The sequence below is a fragment of the Aulonocara sp. 'chitande type north' Nkhata Bay genome, linkage group LG17 (assembly GCF_057382095.1).
Source record: "Aulonocara sp. 'chitande type north' Nkhata Bay isolate Kocher_YH1m ecotype deep benthic linkage group LG17, A_spYH_male_GT1.1, whole genome shotgun sequence".
In the NCBI taxonomy this organism is placed as follows: domain Eukaryota; kingdom Metazoa; phylum Chordata; class Actinopteri; order Cichliformes; family Cichlidae; genus Aulonocara; species Aulonocara sp. 'chitande type north' Nkhata Bay.
The window spans coordinates 21,346,477-21,360,073 of record NC_141360.1 but is presented as its reverse complement, the minus strand read 5'-3'; the positions used below and the strand labels follow the sequence as shown (position 1 = coordinate 21,360,073).

Here is a 13,597-nt window from a genome sequence, read left to right as displayed (position 1 = left end):
TCTTGGAAAGAGACCCTGAAATAATCTGTTTGTTTGTCCATGACAGCAACCAAGAAAAGGGCAGAGCAACAAAAGACAGGTGGTGGTCCTGCACCCCCTCGTCAACAAGTTGGTTAAGAAACATCTCTAAACTGCGACATATGGTCTCTTCAGCTGAACTGGAAAAACTCATGCATTTGTGTCATCACGCTTAGATTACTGTAATTCCCTGTTTACTAGCTTGGATAAATCATCTCTCTCTCTCCTCCAGGCAATACAAAACGCAGCAGCCAGACTACTAACTCGTTCTACCAAGCGTGCCCACATTACTCCCATCTTATATTCTTTACATTGGCTCCCAATAGAGTTTAGAATTCGCTTTGAAACTCTTGTTTTAACATACAGAGCACTAAATGACCAGGCTCCAGATTATTTATCCAAGCTTCTTAGAAAATACACTGCTGCTCGTCATCTCCGCTCACAGACTCAGAGTCTGGTTGTTCCCCGTACACGACGGAAGACAAAAGGGGACAGAGCCTTTCAGTCTGTTGCACCAAGGCTGTGGAACAGTTTACCACTACAATTACATTTGCTTGACTCTGTGGATTCTTTTAAAAAACAGTTAAAAACTTTTCTGTTCAAACAAGCCTTTTGTTGTTCTATTCATTTTATATATATTTTTTTACATTATTTACATTTGATCTTTTACACTGTATATGTCTATTGATTGTATTGTTTATTTTAATATTTGTGTACAGCGCTTTGTGACTGTCTGTCTGTGAAAAGCGCTTAATAAATAAACTTACTTACTTACTAATCTTTTGACATCCAGACCTAATTACCGGTGCGGTCGGATGAGAGCCAGCACTGGAACGTTGAGCTAAGCCGGGTAGCGCAGCCGCGGTTAGTGTTTCAAGATTGTGAACGTGAGAGAACAGTTTAGTTACTGTATGTTTGTTTTCTCGCCTGTCTCCAGGATCCGGGGAACAGAGGAGCAGCGAGAGACGGAGTTTTGGATTATTATTGCACTGTCACGCTGGGAGAAGTCACCGTGCTCTTTTTGATTACAGTCGAACTGTTGCCTTGTTTTCACTGTAAATAAATTCACCATCACTTCGCAAGGACTCTCGGACCTGAGTCCTCTAATTCCATCCACCATGACAGTTGTAGTGACTTTACTCCTTTCAGTGCCACTTTAAGCTTTTAAAAACTTTACTTTTAGGTTAGTTTGAAAAAGTTTCAGTGGGAAGTTTAGTCTTTTGTGTGTTATTATTGGAGTATTTAGAGTAAGAAAAGGCTTTTAACACTAAATGAGTGACAAACACAGGTTTATCACTGAGTAAGGCCCCAGTCACACAGGCCGAGAGAGCAGTCCATAACATTTAGCAACCTCTAGGTATGAGGTTTCCCTGACTGGTTGGCAAGTTGTTGCTGGAGGTTGCTGGCAGTCATTGTGAAGTCAGTCCCGAACAGGGTCACTAAAATCTCCTGTGATAGCTTTGTTCACTAGCACACTGTTACAGATTCGTGTAAGTGCATGTGAGACACCAACTGTTCACAGACTGGTATAAAATGTGGAAAAAGTTTGATGTAAACCAGAAACTGAGAACACTTGCCTTTAATGTAAAAGTTTCAAAAGGGTCAGCTTGTACTTTGAAGGAGAACGGTGTCCATTTGCAGTTTTACTTTTCACAGCTTCACTGCTGCTTGGTGAGCAGTTGGCAAGTGTTTGCAGACAAGTTGGCGTCTTCCATGCAAATGAAAGGTGACTGCATTTGGACTGCCAGCAACCACATTTTTCCTAGTGCTCCTATTTACCAATGGTTATGAGTCTCTCAGACTCTTGAGACAGCATTATACATTTCAAAATAGCAAACAAGTTAATGTCACATGGTTAACAGTCACATGACTGGAAACCTGAATCTTCCCTGATTTGACACCTATTGTTCAGGTGAGAGTAAAAAGGTCATGGAGCTGTGCTGACATCACAGTAAATCGTAGCCATGGAGTTACTCATACCTACCCTCCATATTTTCCATAAATCAAGATATAGCTACTTTTTGACAGCTGGCTAGCTAACCACATGACGTTTTCATGTCAGATGATATTTAAATATTTACTGTTAGTTTAAAAAAGAGAAGGAGTGAAGAAAGGGGAAGATGTCCAGGCAGAGTGCAGGAAGCTACAGAAGAGATGCGTCATCACAGGAAAGACGGGATAAAATCATGACATCAAATCTTCTGTTAAAGGACTTTGTTATAAAGTTTGATGCTTTCATTATTCAGCTGTTAAACAGTTTGAACTTCTCAAATATTTTAAATATTTCAGGTTTAGTGTTTGTTTTAATATGAAGTCGGGTAGTAAATCATCATCAGCGCACATCTGAGGTGAAACTCATCAGTCATTAACTCGACTTCACACTTTAGTGGCCAGAGAAGGTCTGAGGTCATAAACCTGTGAAAGAAGCACACGTGAAGGCTGTGAGTGCAGTTTGTAATAAATGACAGTTTATTATAAAGATTACAATCTGTTGCGTTGCAGAGCTCATCAGTTGTCATCGTGTGCTCTTCGGTTTTTAGAAAAGGGAAGAAAAAACTACAAGTACACGCACACCACTCACTCCAGAAGAAACTACAAACATACTGTAAAAAGAGGAAGCTAGAAAGGGGGGGGGGGGGAACCATAAAACCATAAAACCATAAACTTATAAGCAGGTGGAGATTTAAGAGGAGGGGGAGGAGGGTTTCACACGCAGGTTAGAAAGCCAGGATTCTCAGCCAATCAGCAGGAAGCTGTGGATTATTTTCCAGTTTTCCATTTTGGCTCATTCTTTCAGATTTATCCTGCTTCTATTGATCAATTATCACTTTATCACACAGATTTGGAAGAATCTGGAAGTTTTTAAGTTATCGCTTCAACGTTTATCTGCAGCACCCCCTGCTGGGTGGCCTCTGGTTTCTACAGTTGTCTAACCCTAAGCAAAAGAAATTCTGTTCTCAACCAACTTTTAACCAACAAATATGTGAAGTGAACATTTATAAATGATGGCTTTCTATTCCCTTCTGTTTTTGGACTGTAAAATCTCTAAATAAAAACTTCTCATTTTTTTAAACACAAAAATGTAAAAATCTGAACTCTTGAGTTTCCTTACTCTGCCGTGGGCGTGAACGTTACTGAAATTTGTGTATTTTCTGACACTTCATGGACATGAACGCTGGTAAAAGAGGCATGACCATCCTCAGCTACCGAACATCGAGGAACATAAATAATAAATATTAGAGGTTTAAACCACGGCTGAGGAGCTATGGTTTGATTTATATCCTCATTTTTCTCTTAGAGGAATTATTAAAAATCTTTTCATCACAGACCTGATTATAACAGTCAAATATAAATGACATTGTTCTGATAGGTTTACAGCTCATATTTAACCCTCGAGTGACCAAGTAGTGCCAAGTGCAAAAGTTTTGAGGCACTCACATATACATATGAATATATGCAGGTATTTTTTTTAGAGAAATAAACAATCTGAGCTCGTATTAAATAGCACAAAAATCACGAGGCAGCTTTTTTGTGGTTTTCCGATTGACTTATTATCTTTGTAGATGGCCGGAACACGCAAACACAAACTGTAGAACCAAAAATGACCAAAAGTACTTGGACAGGGTTTTATCTTGTAGACTGAATAACACTGTAATCCAGCTCACTTCAGATGTATTTAAAGTTACTGAATGGGATGGTTTATGAGCCCCGCTCTTTATTTACATGTGATTTAAGGATAGTTTTAATTATAAAACTGCTATGCCAATATGAGTGTCAATAAATGGTATTAGTGAGAATTTGTTTTTGAGATTTAACAGACACGTCTTTATTTATTGCCTAAGTAAAGTAAAAGTCATAGAAATGATAAAACTTTATTTGTATAATTACTGGCTTAATTATGGATAATTAATTATGTTCACACTGTGCGGTCTCAGTCTTTGTTCGGAGACGTCTTAAAACCATTAAAACACACACACAAAAAAATTCACATTTTTTCTTAAAAGAGTCCAAATCTAAACAGTTAGTGCAAAGTGGGATTCTGTAACTGAAATATAAGCACACATTACATCTTTGAGGCCGCAGGGACTGTGATTGGCTCTCGATAGCATCAGTTCCTCATACACGTTTCTGACTTTCCATCTGCTTTCAGTCACTTCATGGAAGAAACTCCACCACCAAAAAACTAGCTGGTGGTTAAGTAGAGTGATGCGGGGCGCATCACACGAGTATATAAATGTTGTGAATGTTGTCAGCGACCTACGTACTCAGTTGCAGGCTGTGCATGGATTCAATGACTGAGGCCTCACAGGGTTAACTGAAAAAAAAATGACTGGAGCTGTTGTAATGACATTATTCAATGGTTTAATGAGGTGGTTCTGAAACCATGATGACGACAGTCAAATGACACGAAGCTGTGTTGAATAAGTAGAATAAGAGTGTGCTGATGCTCGTACAGTAACCTTTACGTAAACGTCTACTTGGATCTATTTTGTTGTTAATAACCAACAAAAAAAAGAAAGTTTGAAAAACAATAGTCTCACTGGGTGAGTAGAAGAATTGGTGCCACCTGCTGTTTAGCCCTACTTACATTTGATTGGCTCAAATAAGACAGAACTGATTAAATGTTGTCATTTCTGATTGGCTGAGAAGTCCTACGATGGGCGACTGACCTCATGTCAGGTGTAACAGAGCACAGGCGGGGACCCGAGGTCGCTGATCTGCTTCCAACCTGCTTCACTGACTCATTCTGCGCATGACTCTGTACAGTAGACTATCAGTAGTCCATTATAATATATACTACACATGTACAGAATACCTGACTCAAGTGATATTCTCTCAGTGTAAGCAGCCACACTGCAGGACTCTGAGCTGCAGATTAAACATTCAAAGACACTTTTGGTCCAGACCGGTTTGGCTAATCGATAAAACCAAAGGAAGCAATAATGATGACCCGAACTGAGTTTTTGTAGCTTTCCACACAGACCATCCACTGATTCTCTTTTTATTGTGTTTTATTTTAAAGCATTTCTGCAGAGCATCTTTCTCTGCTCAGTCTGCGCACAATAAGTACAACATCAATTGAGGGAAGCAAGAAAAGAATCAGGTACTAGCCATTTTCTTTTCTCTGCCACTTCTGTTTTTTGTTTTGTTGGTCACATTTTTTCCAGTGTTATTTCAGACTAGAGTCATTACAGTCTAGTCTGGATAACCAGAAACAGAAAGTATAGGCCTGATTTCCAGGATGTCTGTCGCAAGAGGAAGAATTACAAGAAGCCAGACTTTGGTCATCTGATTTCCCATCAGATGTGTAGCTTTATTTAAGTAGAACTGAAGGTTAAGATTGGATGAACCCAACGCAAAAATATCCTGAACTTAAGCAGAATTTTATTTTATAGTGTATTCAATTCAATTCAGTTCTATTCAGTTTTATTTATATAGCATTAAATCACAACAACAGTCACCTCAATAATGTAAGGTAATAGTACTGGTGAGTGTTTCTGTGGACAAAAACACCGTTAATTTATTGTATATTTAAATGTACGCATGTTTGATTTCTTCATTGAAAAAATGAAACCTGGTTTAATTGAAACTTGCACTGTTTCCAGATGGAGCTCAGTGTAGCTGCTTACAAGCTCTGAATATCTCATTAGATTAAAGACTTCATAGACTACAGCCTACCAAAATATTACTTTTTTAAATAAACTTTGTCTACTTTGTATTTTACACTATAGCTACATTTTATTCTACCATAATATATATTATACAGACCATATAGTCTACTGTAATGTGCTGTAAATAGTCTGTACATTCTATATTATTTTGTCCATAAAAGCATGTCAACATCAACTTGTAGAACTGTGGAAATCATGACTGCAGCTCGGCAGGTTGTTTGGGAACTGGACTTGGAAGGAAACGAGACAGAAGCAGTCGATCTGCTGCGGGAACAGGCACTGAAACTTCGATTGTGCTTTAGAGGGCGGCAAACGGAGGGATTCTTTTTTAAACCAAATTCAAATATTCAGAAAAGAAGGGGGCGATGTGACTTTAAGAAAATGTCTGAAATAAAATTCTATTCAAGTCTCCGGTATGTAAAGAACGCTGGTTTATAGGTTGGAGGAATCCAGTTTCCACCCACTTGCTGTTAATGTGCAAATGTAGAAAGACAGTGAAATAAAAAGGAGGCTGTTTGAGTTGTACTCAGGACTGCTCTATTTTAGTTTTCTGAATACAACACTACACTGTGTACATAAGCTAGAACATTCACTTTTACCTTGTGATGGAGCTAGGCTAACAGTTTCCTCCTGCTTCCATGCTTTGTGCTAAGTTAGGATAAACACAAAGCTCTCAATAAGTCTGTTTTCTCAGGGCAAGAGGTCAAAGTGATGGATTATAATAGTATCATTATTAGTGCTGTAGTAAAATATGAAACCTTTACTTATTTTGTTGTCATCTGTCTGATGTTGTGATGTTTAATGTGTGTATATAAACACATAATGAGGTAAACATGAGTAGAAGTAATCCCTGTGTTGGCCTTCAGAGTACACCTCACAAGCACTGGATGCCGCCCCTCGGCAGGCTTCCAGAAGTTAGCCAATAAGAGCAAAGTAGGCTGTCAAGGAAAGAGCCCGAAGATAAATTGGCTTGTTTCAAACAGGGTGAACTGAGGGCCTGTATAAAGACAGGAATGTTACTATGAAGATTATTTGAACTTTGACCTGTACAAAGCTACTCTGATCTAGCGCCAGTATAAAAATATAAAGGTCCCCTTTAACGGTGCGTTCACAACAAACGTGAAGCAGAGTTTTCACACGGTACGGATACGATCAGTCTGTTTAATAATACAGGCAAATCCACATTTGCTCGCATGAGAACCCATCAGCGGTGATCCTCTGCTGATACCAGTGAGATCAGAAATGAGGGAGGAGCTTATCGGCGCTGGTCGAGAACAGCTGGAGCTGAAAGGTTCGACTTTGCTTTTAGACAAAGAGGGAAAAAAAGGAGCGAGCTCGGAGGAAACAGAGTGTAAACTGTGAGGATGCGTTTCTGGAACTTGTTTGCAGCTTCGTCTTTATCCCGCTGGCTGCTCGGTGAATATTCACAGGTCACCAGTGTGGCTGATTCCACGGGAGGTGAAACTTTGCTTCACATTTGGCGTGAACGACACATCAGGATAAAGTGCGCCAGCCGGTTTCCATAAACTCTAACTTAGATAGCTTCCTGTAATTTTGGACAGTATCTCCAACTACATGAATTCTTTCAGCTTCTTTGTGATTAGATTCCACAGCAGGCAGATAAATTACTTATTTACATTTATTAGCAGCATATAAACATGTAGTTAATATTTGTAGTGTGTCATATATGTCCAGAGGTTTGTTCCAACTCAAATTGAGCTTTTGAGGAGCAACTACAACTGCAAGCAGAAGATTTTCTGTTATTTCTGGTGACGTGATGGCAAAAACTGCAATCCTGACTATTTTGATCAGCCGTGATCATAATTTGATTTAAACTCGATTACTTTGGAAACATCATGGATTTATTCAGTATTTAAACCCAAAATGTTTCAGAAATTTTCGGTTCATTTGAGTCTCCTTTCCTGTTATCTGAGATTACATTTTGAGTGACAGCTCTACAGATCAATATTTCTTTTTGTTTGCTTGATTAAATTGAATCCATCCAAATGGTGAAATATATCTTTATAAGAGTCCTGGTAAATTTCCTTTAGGGGAAGGCGCTAAATCTCCAGAAAAGCCATATCTTACACTGCTTATAATATCGTTCCCTGTTGCCTATCCATCTAGTGGCGCTAATACTTTATTACAAGTTTATATACTGCTGGTAAGTGTAAATATACATTCAATTTAATTAATTGCAAGAGAGTGATCTAGAGTCTGCAGCTGTGTTGGATACTGAAACTGCACAAAAATCCTTCACCTCTGCATTTCAACTGTGACTTAACATAAAAACGTTTCACGGTGAAAAATTAAATAAGATGAAGTAGAATTAAAATGAATGGATGTTAAGTCTTACAGGGGAACTCTGATGTAAACTCTGCGGTCAGGAGGAAACCCCACATATGGCAGGGATGAAAAATCCCCAGTATGGCAGGGAGGAAACTCCATTTATGGCCTGTTCCTGAAAGTCGTTCTTTGATTAAATTTCAGGGGGCTAATTAATAGATATCAGGGTGGGGAAGATAAAGAGGGGAAGGAGGAAAGTATTTTCTGTACAGATGGCTTTAAACAAATAGCACCATGTACAGTAAGCCCTCAATAAGCAGGTTAGAAACCAGAGAGGTTTACAGTTGGAGCTCTGCTGCAGCTCTCCCTGAAACACATAGCACATCAGCACAAAGTCACACTCATTGACAAATCATTATGAATTCCAAAAACATCATCGAGATGACCTTGAAATTCAACTCATTGTCAAATCATAAGGAACTCAAAATCATTTTCCGGACTATTATAAACTCATCACCACCACATTATTGTTACTTGTTATTCATAAATTCTAAATGATCAGCTTTAAGATAGTATGAACTCAAAAATTAACACAAACTCGTCATGAGTGATTATTTGGGAAAACAAAAGTTAAGTCACAAGAAAAGGACGGACAAATATCCGCAGCTATAATTTCCTGGTGTTACAGTAGAGACTCCCAGTAGCTTGCCAGTCATCCAGCTCCGCTAGCAAAGGTCCAGCTAAACTCGTCTGGGGAAGCAGAACGGCACGAGGACACGACCCGTCTCGATGTGTTTGTAGTCGGATTGTCACATCAGCTCTTTGATCACCATTAGAGGCTGGCAGCAGAGCTGTTTGTAATGGTCCAGACCCGAATTCAGGTAATGCTTTCATAGCTGATGTTTCCAGATGTTTGAGTGTTTACTGTCCATCAAAAACTGTAACAACAAGCAACTGTTTGAATTTAAGCTGCAGCTTATAGTCTTCAAGAATCGTAATACATCATAAATTTTATTAACAGTTACTGAGTAGTTACCTTTGGATTAAAAAAAAAATGGCCACTCAAATCTCTCGTAGCTTAAGAGCAGAGTCGTGTTGATAAGATTTTTCAGTTCCTTTCATTGTTCTGCCTTTCTCAGATGCACTGACTGTTATTTTTCATTTTTAAATCCTGGCTGTACAGAAGCAGCTGTTTCATAAGTTACATCACGGTCAGGGAAACTTTGATGGTTCCCAGTTTGTTCACATTGTGGGACTTACTGGTACATTTTAATTCTAAGTATAGTAAAATTTAGTGGCTTGTAGTGAAATTGTATACTGGAGAAGATTCTGCTTTTATAGGTAATGTTATCCCAGCAATTGGAAAGACTAGCAAACATGCTATCAGAGAACACTGACAAATCTGTCACAGTGTAAAACCGAGTCCAGCTGACAAGATTTAGTCAGTTCATTTGGTTGTTTCAATAGTTCAGCGACCAGTTTTCACATGTCTGTCATCGATATTTTCTATTAGTGTCTTCTGACATTTTATAATTCCCAGTTAAATGACTGAGTGTCCATGTCTGGGAATGTTAAATGTTTTAGTGTTTTTTGTTGGGGGTTTTTTGACAAAAAGAAAACTGTTTTGGACTAATACTGAGGTGGCGTATTTGAAAAAAATAATTCTCTGATCTTTAATATTCTGGGAAGCATGGACTTATTTTCAACGCCAAATGAAATACTGCAGTTGAACCTCATGATTTTCCTCATGACCACCTTTGTTGGTGTCAGATTGTTAATTTGTCTCTTAATCATTCATCACTGTACATAAATAAAAAAGGATTCAATTTCTCATTTAAAATATTAGCCTATAGTTCATTTGACTTAAAACTTTTGGTATAATCAAGAACATTGAGTTAACACAATGTTCAAGATTATTAAAAACATGCCATGCACATTTAATTTCATGTTAATTTTGTTTTAAATGAATCTACGCAACCATAAGTCAGTCATAACTCAGTGTGAAGTGTTTGGTTTGGTTGGGAGTTTTTATGGGGCATGCAGACATTAACAGGCAAACGAAACATCAGAGGTCTGCAGCTGCTACCAGTCCTTATGTTGCTGATCAAAGAGCTGATAAACCAGAAAACTTCTGGTCTAAGGTCTAAATATCAGTCACTGCTAAGATTATTCAATTCAAAGAGATGGCCTACTGTCTGACCAGAGGTCAGGGGGTCTGAGGTTACAGTTTAGGATATCTAAGAGGTGGGTGGTCAGAGGTGAGGGGTCAAGTGGAACCATCCAGCAACTGTCGGAGTGCCCTCTCAATGTTGATCCGGTGTCCCAGCCTGGTGACTCCCAGCTCCACGTAGTCCTCTTTGGTGAGGGCAGGGAGATGGGAGCCTTCAATCTCGTGGTCCTGGAAGCGCTGGCGGTGTTCGGCCAGACCCACGCTCTCCAGCCAGTCACCCACATCGTATTTATTCCACAAGTTGAGGGGCCGCTGCCTCCATGGTCGTAGGGACAACAAGGGCCCACTGAGGACCGGGGAGGGGCAGGGCGAGGCATGGGGTGAAGGGGAAGGGGAACGGGATCTGGTTCGTGCACTGGCGCTTCGCATCACAAACCGAACCTCCTTTGGTTCTGAGGGGAGGCTGAGACTGGAGGACTTTAGGATGGTTAGACCGCGACCTGAGCTCAGATCTGGCCTTTCAGAGCAGGGGGCGGTAGTGGAGGGGAGTCCCACTGACCTATCAGAGGGCGAGGGAGAAGGAGAAGGGCTCCGGCGAGTGACAGGGTAGCGACTTCCAGGTCGGACTGTATAGGAGGCGCCATATCCTCTCTGGGAGATGGTGTGAAGTTCACCGAGACTGGAGAACAACCTGCAACACAGCAAATAGAATGTTTAGTTATGAGTTAAACACAGTGTAAATGATCCTTTGTTAAGCCTTATAATCATTAGTTACAGCTTCCTGTCAAGTATTGTATTCTTATGTGAAAGTTGTGGCAGATAAATTGTACATTATTCTTTTCAAATTTTGAAACAGTTGTTGAAGAGAACACCCTGCATTTTGACTGTCTAGATAAGAACCTTTGGTTCTGCAGGACTTTGGAAAACTACTTCAGGCTTCTTTCTGTTGAAAAACTGGGGCTAACGCTGGGCAAGCAATTTCATATCTTTGCTAATACTGATCATGTTGTACAGTCATGAAACTTCATGTGTAGCATTGTTTCACTGGAAGTTAAACCGTCAGATCACACCGATAAACCATTTTAACATAACTTGGTTTGGTTGTTTACATTTCTGTACAGAATATATGAAGATGGCTGTGTTTCTTGTGCTACCCACAAGAAACACAGAGATTAGGGTAAGATAAAATGTCCAATTGATGCCTTGTCAAAGGCCAACATCCTATCATGTTTCGTGGAGTACCTCAAGGCTCTGGTCTAGGTCCTTTTTATTTTGCTAAGTACCTTAGAGTTATGTCTTAAGCTAGGCTATCTCCTTCTTCTTAGTATGTAATCTGTCTTAGATCAAAGTACATTAAAATACTGTTCAAAGTACTCCTTAGTGTCTGCCTGTCTCTGTCCTAGCCCCACTCTTAGTTTTGGTGTATATTAGGTTTAGTCCTAGCTCCTCTTCTATTTTTGTGATTTGAAAATGATAACAGAAGCTATTCCCCCCAAAAACTTCCTGTACAACTTCAAGATATAAACAAATACAAGGCTTGACAGGGCTGTTGTGCTCTGTTATAGTTGCTGAGCACTAAAAAGATTATTCCTTTCAGGTGATGTGGTTATCAAAGATTTCCCTACTTTAGTTCAAAAGACAGATGGGAGAGTAATTTGAGATATTTAGTAGTTAGTCAAGGGTGGTGCATGTTAGTCAGCTGTTAGCTGATGAAAGCCATCTCTTGGTAATAACAAGAAATGTTTACCAGAGATTAAAACCTACGATTTACTCTCCCCACTGTCCACACATCTGGAACAATACAAATAACAGACTGTTACAAAACATCTACTCAAGCAAACACACTGCATGACTGCCAGATCAACAGCACACCACACCAGTATTTACAATATTTGATGTACCTGGCACCTCCTACTGGTGACCTTCGACCTGGATCGAGGGGGCTTGGCTCCTCCCCCAGAGAGTGGCTATCTTTGTTGAGCAGCTGTAGCCGATTGGCTAGATCCAGTCCAGACCCCGCTCTGCCGCTTAGCTCTAGTGCAGAAGCTGACCGGCTTGTTAGATCCACAGCTGAGCCGGATCCCTGGCCTCCCAAGGCTGCTGGACGCCCCCCCCCTTCCTCTGGACTGAGGCCCCGTCGATCTTGATCCCCACCCCCCCACAACTTAGACCTCCTTTGAAACAAATAGCGTGGCTGTCGGCCTCCGCCACTGGTGGGAGAGGAGCAAAGTGGGGAGGAGGGGGAGGATGATGATGCAGCAGATGGGAGGAGCTCACTGTCTGACGACTGCTTTAATAGGGGGTCCCGGAGTGCAGAACGTCCTCGACCGATAGGTGAACGAAGGCGAGGCTTCAAACCTGATGGGGAAACGGCGGCGGATGAAGGAGATGGGTGAGTAGCGGGTGGGGAAGATGGGGAAGATGGAGCAGGAGGAGAAGCCAGGGTGATGGAGGGTGGAAGGGAGCTTGGGGAAGACGAGCTGTCATGAAGCCTTTCATCACCTCCTTCCTCCTCATCTCCTCGTCTACCCAAAGATTCAGGACCACTCTCTCCTCCCCCTCCCTCTCCACCTCGTCGTGGCAACAAGGTGAGAGAGGATGGGGGAGGAGCAGCAGGAGGGCTGCTAAAGCCAGGAGGGGGAGTCACCAGACCAATTCTACGCAGCTCCTCCCTAGTTTCCTCATCGCTGGATGATAACAAGGCAGGTGGGAGTGTCACTGTGTAAGCCCCTCCCTCCTCCTCTGAACTGCCAACTGTGAGGCTTCTACGTCTATCAATCAGAGGAGAATGAGCCTCATTGGCCAGTGGTGGCAAAGGGGAGGGTCTCCAGCGCTCAGGGGAGGGTGCGGCAGGTGATGTCACTCCTCCCTCTGTTTCTGGGCGCTCAACTTGTCCATCTGGGAAAAGGGGTGGGGTTATGCGTTTATGCCTTAACTCAGGACTCGTTTGGGGAGTGGTGCGTTTGGTCCGCTGCTCAGGGCTTGTCTGAGGAGTGGTGCGCTTGGATCGTGGCTCAGGACTGCTTTGTGGGGTGGTGATGGGCGTTCGCTTGTGTCTGCCCTCAGGACTGGCAGCCGGGGTGGGGATTGGTGTGGTGGAGCCAGAAGCGTGTTTAGTTCGAGGCTCAGGGCTCGGTGTGCGGGCGGTGAGCGCTCGTTCTCTTGCAGCAAGTGCCAGGGCGAGTGGAGAGGACGGGTCTGAAGACAAACAACACAAGTGAGAATAAAAATCCATCCAGACAAAAACTTGAATTCCAAGGTTCAGTATATTGTCAAGGTCTAGGATCTTACCTAGGTTGTGTTTTGTTTTGCAATATCTCTTAATATTCTATCTTATGTTTTCTGAAGTCGCTAGCTCTGTCCCGGGTCCTGTTATATTCTGTAAAGTGGTTTTCTTTTGAGTTGCCTTCTACTATGCACAGTACACAAAGGCCCTGTCTGCCCTCAGTCT

At 41.3% G+C, this 13,597-nt stretch overlaps 1 protein-coding gene across 4 annotated transcripts in view; it reads right to left on the bottom strand.

Annotated features, from left to right (window-relative positions):
- Positions 1-2,464: 2,464 nt before the first annotated feature.
- The window catches only part of shank3b (SH3 and multiple ankyrin repeat domains 3b), an 88,215-nt gene continuing 77,082 nt past the window's right edge, over positions 2,465-13,597 (bottom strand). For all 4 annotated transcript variants that reach the window (XM_086270146.1, XM_086270144.1, XM_086270145.1 and 1 more), the window contains 2 exons: positions 12,048-13,344; positions 2,465-10,837 (listed from right to left, as the gene is read on the bottom strand). In XM_086270146.1, the coding sequence (XP_086126272.1) occupies positions 10,243-10,837; positions 12,048-13,344 (1,892 nt within the window). In that variant the 3' untranslated portion in view covers positions 2,465-10,242. The remainder of the gene's footprint in view (positions 10,838-12,047; positions 13,345-13,597) is intronic.